Source organism: Acanthaster planci, linkage group LG12 (assembly GCF_054643075.1).
Source record: "Acanthaster planci isolate LZ-2023a linkage group LG12, COTS_SCS, whole genome shotgun sequence".
Taxonomy (NCBI): Eukaryota; Metazoa; Echinodermata; class Asteroidea; order Valvatida; family Acanthasteridae; genus Acanthaster; species Acanthaster planci.
In genome coordinates, this window is record NC_141788.1 from 1,317,814 (window position 1) to 1,328,902 (window position 11,089).

General features: G+C 41.2%; 1 protein-coding gene across 3 annotated transcripts; it reads right to left on the reverse strand.

The window, feature by feature from the left end:
- Nucleotides 1–1,539: 1,539 nt before the first annotated feature.
- LOC110982810 (transmembrane prolyl 4-hydroxylase-like) lies at nt 1,540–10,561 on the reverse strand. 3 transcript variants are annotated; one of them, XM_022241498.2, is made up of 11 exons: nt 10,465–10,561; nt 9,452–9,648; nt 8,891–8,972; nt 7,711–7,877; nt 7,214–7,381; nt 6,565–6,683; nt 5,930–5,987; nt 5,371–5,513; nt 4,828–4,918; nt 4,394–4,511; nt 1,540–3,716 (listed from the first exon to the last, which is right to left on the reverse strand). In XM_022241498.2, exons 2-11 carry the CDS (start codon nt 9,596–9,598, stop codon nt 3,064–3,066), a joined length of 1,746 nt encoding a protein of 581 aa, XP_022097190.2. In that variant the 5' UTR covers nt 9,599–9,648; nt 10,465–10,561; the 3' UTR covers nt 1,540–3,063. The 3 variants fall into 3 exon arrangements, with proteins under 3 accessions (XP_022097190.2, XP_087000529.1, XP_087000530.1); XM_087144403.1 differs by lacking the exon at nt 10,465–10,561 and adding an exon at nt 9,903–10,367; XM_087144404.1 differs by lacking the exon at nt 4,394–4,511 and having other exon boundaries at nt 3,556–3,716.
- Nucleotides 10,562–11,089: the final 528 nt, after the last annotated feature.

An 11,089-nucleotide genomic window follows, 5' to 3' on the forward strand; every position in this document is an offset into this window, starting at 1 on the left:
CGTTTATCCTTCTCATGATAATATCAAGGAAGAGGATTCGTGAAATACTGTATACATAATCTTCTGGTGGGCTTGCAATAACGTCTGACACTGTTCTGCAAGACACCGATTTAGTGCATAGCACAACCTCATCAGCGACTGTGAAGAGACCTTTTCACTAATAAATTCATGATTATGTACGCATGCGCACAAATGGACTTGGCAGCAATTTTGATCATTTTCTCTCAGGTTTTCTGTCTTTGTTCATTTTTTACCTGCAGAAGATCTTCAGAAAATCCCATTAAATCGTTTTTGGTATTAGTTTCTGTTCTAAGTGGGATTTTAGTACTCTTTAAAAGATTTTACAATCGTAATTTTTCCCGTGCGGACGAGATTGCCGTAGGCCCCTATGTAAGCCGATTTTCTTTCGTGCTGTTTCATAGCAAAGACGATTTGATGCGATTTTCTGAAGAAAAACTGAACAAAGCCAGAAAACCTGAGAGAAAATGATCAAAATCGCACCCATGTACATTTTCAACGGCCCGCTCACACTTCTTGCCGCCGAGACCATTTGTGCGTTTCGTGCATAATTATGAATTTAATAGTGAAAAGGTCTATGTCTGCCTGTCTGCCGTATCCCAGCTCATTTTGCTTGCCTTCGGGCCAACTTCATTCAAACAGCCATTTTTGCTCGTATAGGGTTTGGGAAGTTTTACTATTTCTAATAGGACCTGGCTATACATGCTCCACCAAAATATTTGAACCCTATTTATTTATTAGCAACAATGCAGATAAGTAGGGAGCCTACAGCAGCACAAGTTTACTGTATGACATGCGAGTTACAGCCAAGTCTATTGTATTTATTACTCCGTCGCTATTCAACCTGGCTATGATGTGACATGATTTCCCCTGGGTCTTTACTGGGCCCTTTGCTCTACTGGCAATTGGGATAATTAGAATTGAACACCCTCAGGCTACACTGTGCACACACCGAGAATCTGATAGGAAACTCAGCCAGCTATACCACGGTGCTTATAAACGCCATTGGACCATTTGCAACTGAAAAAGCCTAGGGGGGCGCGATCAGGAGATTTTTGGCGGGGAAATGAGGCGTATACGCGCAGTTTGCTGACAGAAGGAAATTTAAGGCAGGTCATAATTTCAACCCGGCACTTGGATAAGCTTTTCCACAGCAAAAAGGCATGAGAGCTTTTGTTGGCCAGTGTAGCCTCACTTTTGTTACGAGTCTAGGCGTAACACACGTACGTGTGACACGTCCACGTAAACCACTAACAGGTCCATTATTTCCGTCTCTGGATTGCCTCAAGAAGTCTCTTTTCGGACTCGGTCCCATAGAGCCCCAGCCTTTTGCCTTCTTGTTAATTGCTTCATACACGGAGTTCATAAGCTGCATATCTCTACCGAATTTGAAAATACTCCACAATTAAACACGTAACCCTAACCCCTTAGGGTGTATGTAAAATCACATTCGACGGATTTAGGACTTTTAGGGCCAAGGTAAAACCTTTTTACAGTCAGAAATGAAACTGTAAATCCATCTTGTTTTCTAGTGCTTTCTTCTGAAAAAAAAGAAAATATAAGAAAAGTTCGTTCTAGCGGAGCCTAGATAACAACGGTACTAAGTTTTTGTAAATCGGAGTATTTACGTGTCGGGCCTACAAGACTGAACTAAAAATGTTTAAACAAGAGACTACGGGCAACGATTTTGCTGTTTCGTTTATGATTAAAAATCTCTTTAAAAATAAAAAAATACTTCGGTTTAACAAAAAGCCACGGTTAGTGCCGTATTCGTTAATTAAAATTCTGCACTGATCGATTAAAATGATCAAAAGCCCGTGTTGCGCTCAGGGGACAATAGGCGAGACTTTCAATCAATTGTTGTCAGCATAAGTCCCAAATGTTAGCGCAATCGTTTCAAAAGATGATTTCCCTGGACGCAACATGACTGCATGTTTACTCTTGGTAACTACAGTGCCACTGCTTCCTGAGTCGCGCCAGATGTAAACAACTCAATCCATAGGTAGGTAAGTACAATGTAGTTTTCTTTTAAGCTGTCACAAAGCACAAGTCCACCCACAGTTACACATACACGTACATACGGAATTGCCAATGGCAGTGGCGGTTGCTTGCACAGCGTAATTGGAAATAACACGCTCAGCATTTGCTTTCAGAGAAAACAGTGTGCCGCGTGATCAACAGCCCCGAAAGGCACTGTTTATATTTCTCCTGCAAAGTGTTGTCAATTTATCCCAAAGAGACAGAGAAGACGGAATGCTTATTTTAAAGAAAAATCACATCCAACGAGCAGTTAACTTTTGAACTTCAAGGCATGCTTTCGAAATGGTACTTCTTTCGTGCAATTTTCGATAAAGATTCAGTTGGCCCAATTCCTGAATTGTTATCAGTACAATATTTATATTCCCTTGGGGTGCATCTTGATCTGCAATGATCTGTTCATATCCTTCCCTGAATCAACAGCCTACAATCGTATACTCCTAGGTGACCCAGGGATCAATCAAAGTCCACCCTGCCGGCTGTTGCGATATTTAGACAGATAGCTCAGTTACTGCCAGTATACTCCTATTTCTTTGAAATGAAGAATAACCAAATATCGAGGGATTCTTTTTTATACAATTTTTTTTACATAACAGCAAAAGCATCCGACAGTCAATACAGGGCCTAATGCGTATCTGATTTGGACACAAAACTTACAACCATTTCTGTTACAAAAGGCCCAATTCGTGGATAAAGTGGAAAAGATTTTGCATCTGATTTCTCACATTTCAATATCAAAATTAACCAATAAATAAGTTAATATCTCATTACAAAAGTGTGTATATGAAAAAAGATCCTCATCACATAAATGTACATACAAAATATATTTCACATTATATTTATTGACAATAATTCTCTTGGAATGCATGAAAATGTATTCGGTACTCACTAGAATACTAGTATATGAAAGGGTGCATTATTCAAGAGTGATAACATCTGACAAAAATCTTTTCCTCTGAAGGTTCTGTTTTAAAATCTGACAAAAAATTCTTTTGCATCGTCGTAAATTCACAGCTCATCCGACATCCTTTTTTCAAACGAATTTGTTTCAACCTTGTCCTGTTTGGTAATTTTGCTGCCATCGGCGTTATAACGTGGATTTTTATATATCCGCAGCATTGACGGCTTCATTTTGTTGACGCCACTTCCTGAGCCTCTGCCATAGGCACTTGCAGTCTGTATGAGGCTTGACAGTTCTGTGTCATCCAACTCATCCGTAGCTGTCTGATCCATTTCAGTGCGCCAAACAATATTGTACTCAACCTCGTTGCCATTGTGTGCCAAGTGGATCTCGGCAACATGATCAAATGTGTAACCCATCATCTGGTCGACTGCATCCTCCAGCGACGGTTTGCTCCCAAAATACTTCCCCAGTGCATCCTTTCCAGCAGAGTTCTGTAAATACTCCATCCAAATTTCCTTCAGCTTGTAAACGGTGTCAGTAAAGTCTGCTTCCTCGGGATCAAGAGGCAGATCATCATCAACGTCCAACAACGGATGGCTTCTATGAGACAGTTTAAGAAGACCCATTTCTTTCATGTACAGCATCTGTCTCTGGTAAGAATTGTCCACAGTGATCCAGTTGTTTGCAATCCACTTGGTTCCTTGGATGACATCACACCCACCATGAAGAGAGTAGGGGTTCATTGACCCCAACCAACCTGGTGAGGAGAACAAGAAGTTATTTGAGCCTATTTCCAGGTCTATGAAAATATCTCTGTCAAGTTTGGACTTGTCTCTTCTCTGCATCAGACAAGCCTGGATAAACATATACAGCACAGATAGACCAAGGTTAGCAATGCAATGCAATGGCACAAGAGAGATGGGTATCATGGGCGACACCACAAATGGAATGTCCAGAAGGGGCAGTGTTGCAGTGGTAACCATTTAAGACCTTCACAAGGCCACACAAGGCCAGCACAAGATCAACACAAGACCTCCAGTCTGAACTCAAGTCACAAGCTACATGTATTCAAATGAACTTGTGTCTGGTCTTGAGACGGTCTTGACTACAACACTGACTGGGGGGTAAGGGTAAATTCCCCCCCCCCAATGTTGCCCATCCCCTGAAGAGGGGAAATTCTTTTACAACTGCAAACAAATCTGGACCATCCTCTCATAAAAAAAAACCGAATTGATAAATCCACCTTTCGGACTCAAAGCCTAGATCTTTACCTGGATGCAGCCCCCTTGCCCCTTTTGTCAATCCCCCCTCCCCTGCTTGGAATTTGCAGAATACAAAATGGACCTGTGTACTGTTTCACAACCAAAGCCAAGCTGATTGAGTGGGGCCTCCAGTCGGTAGCCTAAGCTAGGATACCGGTGACATGTAACACACCTGTTGTTTCATTGATGTAGTGGTTGTACCACATGACAGCTTTGCCTTTTTCTGGCGTGACATACAAGTTCGCCTCGTGGCAGTGACGGCTTAAATCGCATGTCTCCACACTCACATTCTTCAAAACAACAAAGGCAAGGAAATTAAATCAGCCAATCAAGCGCTGGCGAATTGGACAACAAATTCTTTCGACTCCCTTTGTCACTTTCAGATGTCTGTGTTTCGAATTTCTAACTTGCAAAACACTAGCATGGTTGACCACTTTTCATTCTTGGCTAGTTTTATTAAAACTAAAGGAAAGCTTCAACAATTGAACTAGGAAGCGTAGAGAATGCTGAATAGTTGTTGCTTGAAGTAACTCAAGGATTACAATCTCCATTATTTTGTGGCATAAATTTGCAGGAAACAAGAGGTTACTTTTGGGAATGTTTTACCTCTTCAGAGAAAGTAGCATTGTCAGCGATTGGGAATGCAGTCTCTCCACCTTCCATAGTGTCATCAAGGTAGTACAAAATTGTCAAGAACCTGAAATAGGATTTTTTTATATTTTTAGTGGAATAAAAAGCAAGATAGTGAAAATGTCCTAGTTCTTTGAATCCATCTCTGCTTGGGCAGAGATTATGGCTATAAATGCAGCTGTTAGCTTCACTAAACTACATCGGCTACCAGGAGAATGAGAATAATGACTACAGGCAATAACCAGAATGGAACGCCCCATGCCCTCAGATTATGAGATTATGATGCATGGGTTCTTAAACAATTGACAATACAACTTATCACAATATTAGCCCTCCCCATTCAGGTTTGTGCTGAAGAAAGGATACACACTAGCATCAGAAGGTGCTCAAACTCCGCCCATGGCTGATTATATACCTCTCTATCAATCACCATCACTTGTATTGATTTATAAGCATGATGACCAGGGGTAATAATGTCTTGCCACCCTTGGTTACACCTTTCCTCCGGTGAGGACCTACCTGCACAGGCGTGTGGATCTTGTATCCCGGCCACCACCTTTGTCAGGTACCAGTTCTGCAGTGTGAGAGCATCGCTGATTTGGGTCGATTTCCTCCGAATCATAGTGAGCATGGAAGTGGCCTCCTGGAGTGTAGTACACAACCTGGTCAAAGACATGGAAAAAATAAGGAATCCTGGAAGCTTGGTAGTGGAAAACTAGAGTATTAGGCACAGAGCCTACTATGGCAGGGCTCCGAGGTCGATATGTGAAGTGCCATTAATTTGAAGGTGAAAGTAACTTCTTGTCTTTTCGTTATTTTTGACAATTCCTTATAGCATATCTCAATTCACTGGCTGATAGGAAGTACTTTGTTTATAATAAACTCAGAATGTCTAGATTGGACAACAGAATAAGAAATCAGTATGGTAAAGTAACTTCTCACAAATCATTTAGTCTGTATGTCAAATCAAAAGGTATCAAACACTTAACTGTGAAACAGATATTGCTGCTAAAACCAAACGTACAAACTGATTCCTGACTTGATGTGCAACGAATTTGACTGACAACCATCCAAATACCTGAAGTTTTTCACTGTGTTCCACGATGCCCGCTGGCAATCCTGTCAGCTCAGTGGTTCTGTACCATTTGCAACAATAAAAGCTGATGTCTGATAAATGCTGAAATCATAAAATGCTGAGCAATACATTCAATGTTATTCTCTTTCCGATGATGTTTATTCCTTTTCTGAGTTCCATGTTATGATAATGACTATGATTTCCTTCATGTTCTGGCCAAAAGGGGACGAAGAGGAAGTGATTCCAGTTTAAGAAGTGAGAGGAAAGCCCAGGAGAACAGTAATCTTGGTATGTATGCCAACAATTAATGGAATCAGCTAGGGAAGAAAAATCCTTCAACTTCACCCTAACCTAACTGAGGAAAACCAAACCGACCCAACCTCAATTCTTGCTCTGCCCAAGTTTCGTTCACCCTAAGCCAAGCTGAGCCAAAACAAAAACATGACAGTTTCACAGAACATTTTAATCTGAGAACACATGACAGGTGTTCTTACATATACCTAGGGAATGACTGGTTCCAGGCCAATCGATCCAAGAAACAATACCTGTTGCAACTAGGATCATGCCTGGTTCCCTGAAAAAGGAGCACTCCAAATGGCATAATCACATGTGGACATTTGAGTTGCTGTCTACATTACCTCTGCCTTAGATCTGTTAGAATCTTGTCTGTGCCGTCATCCTGTGATAGCCATGCCTGCTGACTGACACGACTCAACTTCTTGTCATCGTTACTAAGCCGCCCAGCCCATTCCTTAATCTGATGATAAAGAGTTTTGGAATCAGAGTTTCAATAAAGTACAGGTAGACAGACTTTCTAGACTGACCTGAGCATCTTCAAACCAGAATTTTGAAGATTCTAGAAATACGGTGCTCTTTCTGGGTTGGAACATTCACTGGAAATGCAGACATAGACTGCAACAGAGAAACAGGTGAAGCATCAAAACTAAAAGTAAGATAAAATACATAAATACCTGCATAAAACTGAGTTGCCAACTGACGAAGTGGGACATGCAATATTGTGTTTTATAGTGTATTTTAAAAGCTGAACAATCAGGAAAATAACTCATTAATCACAGGATGCAGAAGCAACAATGCCAACATATAAATTCAAGATGCCTGTAACATCGACAATTGATGGTTTGAGCCTGGAACAAGAAGCGATAGCTCAATTGACAGACTACCTGTATGGCAAACTGGTGGTCACAGGTTCCAGTCTAACTTTTTTCAACTTTCTACATCCAAAGATTATCCAAAGTCTTCTGTTCACCTCTAGTTCACTTCTTTTACCTGTATTATTTTTTCACTGTCTACACTGGAAAACTCATCCAGACTTAAAGCTCCATCTCCATCTACGTCCAGGTGAACTTCTTGGAACATCTGTGAGGCGTCCTCTGGTCGAAGAAATACATTACTTTCCAAGTCAAGAATTTCAAGAACTTCATGTACGTCCAACACCTGCACATGGATTTTAAATAAAAACAGGCATGTCAAATTGTCATTGTAGTTAATATGTATGACAAATGTAGTTCCAAGAAGTTCCTATTTATTAAAAAACGAATAGAAGACTACAGAATTCCTTGAAAGCAGCTACAAAAAGGTAACAAATATTTTATCCTAAAGATACAAGAGAAATTCATCAACAAAATTTCTTACCCAAAATTACTGTCTACGGAACTTGACACAGCCCTATGAGGCAGTCCACAGAATTTCATAGAACAGAGTTAGTGCAAGTGGACTAGTGGTCTCAGCTATGGATAGCCCTAGTATGTATAAGAGATTATTACCCCATCTTGGTTAGTGTCAAAGTCATGGAAGAGTTCCTGGGCGGAGCCTTCCTCCTCTGTTTCGTCATTGGCTCCGTCTTGCTTCAAGGGACTTCTAAACAAGCCCACCTCCAGGGCTAGTTTCTTGATGTGCTCACACTCCTCGGCAGAGAGAAATCCAGGGATCTCTTTCAATGGCAATCAGAAATGCGAATAAAATGGTGTGTTAGTAAACATGTCTATCTACCAGGTCCATATACTTCCATTTAAACACTGCAGTAATATCACTCGACTGGCCCATGAAGCCAAAAACAACATCGGGTCCCTAGGGAATGGATAGGCCCATCCAAGCCTTGGTTAAGACTTGTCTTAAAAACTTGAAATCTTTGGTTCCTTCCACCACACTCTCATTGTATCAGTTAGTAACAGGGCGGAAAATGACCAAGGTTCAAAGCTGGTTGTCAGCTGAGTGTTCCTTAGTTCAGTCTTGCCCAAGTTACTTGGCTATGGCTAGACAATTCTATTGGAAATGCACAAAGTTGCTGGCTGGCCACTTCCTCAGGGATGTGCATTTTTCCTAGCTGTAGACAAATAATTCAGAAAAAGTCTTACAGGTGTGACTATGTTATCTGCCCCAAGCTGAAGTGCACCCCCAATCGGCAAAAGAAAGACAGGTGACAAGCACAAGCCACAAGTACAAAAGAAAAGTGGTTACAAGTGGGTTCTTGCACGCGTTCTGCGTGTACTCAAAGACCATGCAAGCCGGAATGAATTAGTTACACGTACTCAGCATGTTCCGTGTCAAACACACATCTACTTATGCGCCTCACAGCACGCCAATGCGGTGAGTACCAAAAAAACACGGCCTCTTTTGTTCCGCTCGGAGCGGATAGGCACATTCCCATCATAGAAACTGAGCATGAGATCACTCGCAATCCCTGATATCCTAAGTAATGGTGAAAGTAAAAGCTATCCAGTGTGAGGTGCGTTAGGAAAAGTAACAACTAGCACAATATTTCTGCCTTGGTGGGGGGGGGAGACAGTGTAAAGTAATTGGGAGTCTGGATTCATCTTTATGAAGCCGTACGATGTGTTCGCTTGATCGTTCAAAGCAGAAATGTCATGTATTTCACATCCATGAATAATTGCGGTAGAATAGAATTCAGAGCACTTTGATTACGCTGCCATCTAGACTACTCACCAAATACTGGTGGCTCTTTCGCCAGAGTCCTCATCTGTAGAACCTGACCTGACTGGAGTTGAACATCTTGTATGTGGTTTCTCTGAATCGAAAGAAACAGTTTTGAGAAAATGATGGCTGAAGTCAAAATGGAAGCTCAAGGACAGATCAACACGGTTGAATCCTTTGTACTATTTGGTGGCGTGTGTGTGTCAGTGAGGGTTGGGGGGTGGTTCCCCTTTCCTTGATGAAAAAATGGCTCACAAAGGTCTCCCTGTAAATCCAACCTAGAGAAAGACCTTAGTTATGTTACATTAGCAGTTGCAAAGTGCCCTGTCTGACGATATTGGGTCAAAATATGCAAACATACACTACTTGTCAAAACATTGTGTGACACTGTTCAGCTCCTTACTTTGACCACTCTTATGAAAAAAATCTTGTCACTGTGTCAAAGGGCTTGTGGTTGACTTGACCACAAGACTGATTTGAATACAATGCCATAAATTAGATAGCCCTAACAGTCCCAAATCCTCCAATTTCAATATGATTTTACATACACTTTTGAGGGTTAGGATTACCAACCTCCACAGGGTCAAGTTGGAAGAGAGTAAGTCTTTCTTTGGATTCAGGTGATGATGACTCATCAAACAAGATGTCCGAATCTTCATTGGAAGTGGATGCCACTTGGACAGCTAAGGCTAAAAGGATGTGCCATAAAACCCACCACATGATCAGGAATGCTCTCCTCAATTGTTAGCCAATCTTTGTCAAAACAATACCTATCAGAACAAAAATCAAGTTATCAAGAATAAAATGTACAACAAAATACGTAGCCACCACAAATTTCAATGACAAACAAAGGCTTCAATAATACACAAGCATCTATGAAATCCATTTAGTGTTTACCAAGTTGACAATATCAAAAGCAAAGGTAACGTTTGAAGTTGCAAACTCAGCATTTAAACACAATCCAAGCTAAGCATGCTTAATAGGAAATATCTAGAATTTCTTTCTGGAAATTTCATTTATAGACCTTTATGGATATTCTTCTTCCTTGCTAAGTTGCTTTTTCAATGTTGGGTGTCTTTGTTTCAAAACAAGAAATCACCATCCATGGAATGTCTGTTTCATTAACAGACACAAATGAAGCATTTTAGGCCATCTAACATGACTGACTATAGCATCTTCTGGCATATGGGGTCCCGGTAGTCTGGAACTACTGTCAGCTTCAGAATATGGTCAATCACCATGATAGATCTTCCTGGCAGGTTGGTTGCATATGTCTAATGTGATCAGGTTCGATGCCAGGAAGTCGTGAAATTTAGAAAACTTGACGATAACGACTGCCGAAACAGCCCTGACATGCCTGACTGATACGAAAGAGGAATGACAGAGTCACGTTCTACTACGTAGACTAAGTAAGTAGGCAGTAGGCCACGCTGCTCTGGTCTATGACAATGAATAAAACGAAACAGGAAACAGCACGAATTCCCTCATGGCGTGGCGCGGCCAGCATGAATTTGCCACCAAACAGTTTGCTGGTAGTTTTCCAGAACCCTGTCCTTGAAGGTGTTCAAGACTTGCAAAATACTTACAAAGAGTTTTCAAGGTAGGCCCGGGTTAGAAATCGAGACCACCATTGTGGCATTATGAGTTGGGAGGTAAACGGGGATTCCCCGCGGCGCCAGAGACAGAAAGAGCGACCTCTGCAGTTTAGCAACTTGTGAGTTTGTTAGATTTGCACGCCAGAGGAAAAATCAGACTGTTTTGAAAAAACTGAACTTAAGTTGTTGCCAGTACATTTTGCACTGATCGCAAGGGTGGTAAAACGTAAAACAGCCCATACGACGACGTTGAACTCTTGGTTAATGTTTAATCTTGAAATCTTAAAATTTAAAAACAATACATCAAATCATCAATGAACTCAAAAAGGTAAATCCAAGACCCCTGTTTCGTACTTGTTTTATGGGTGAAACAATGGAGGATTACAGAAGATTAGAAACAGGTGGGGGTTGTTGGAACATCCTACCCCTCCCCTGCGGATAGTTGAGAGACGGAAGGTTTGCATTGTTTTAATTTTGGGGCGTCTGCCCAAACTTTGGCCATTTTCCAATATTCAACATCGGCACCGTCTCAGCTTTCAACCGTTTTTTAACTAGCTGACTTTGAAGTTGTAAGCCCAGCAATTAGTCTAATAGTGCCAAAAAACATCAAATAAGA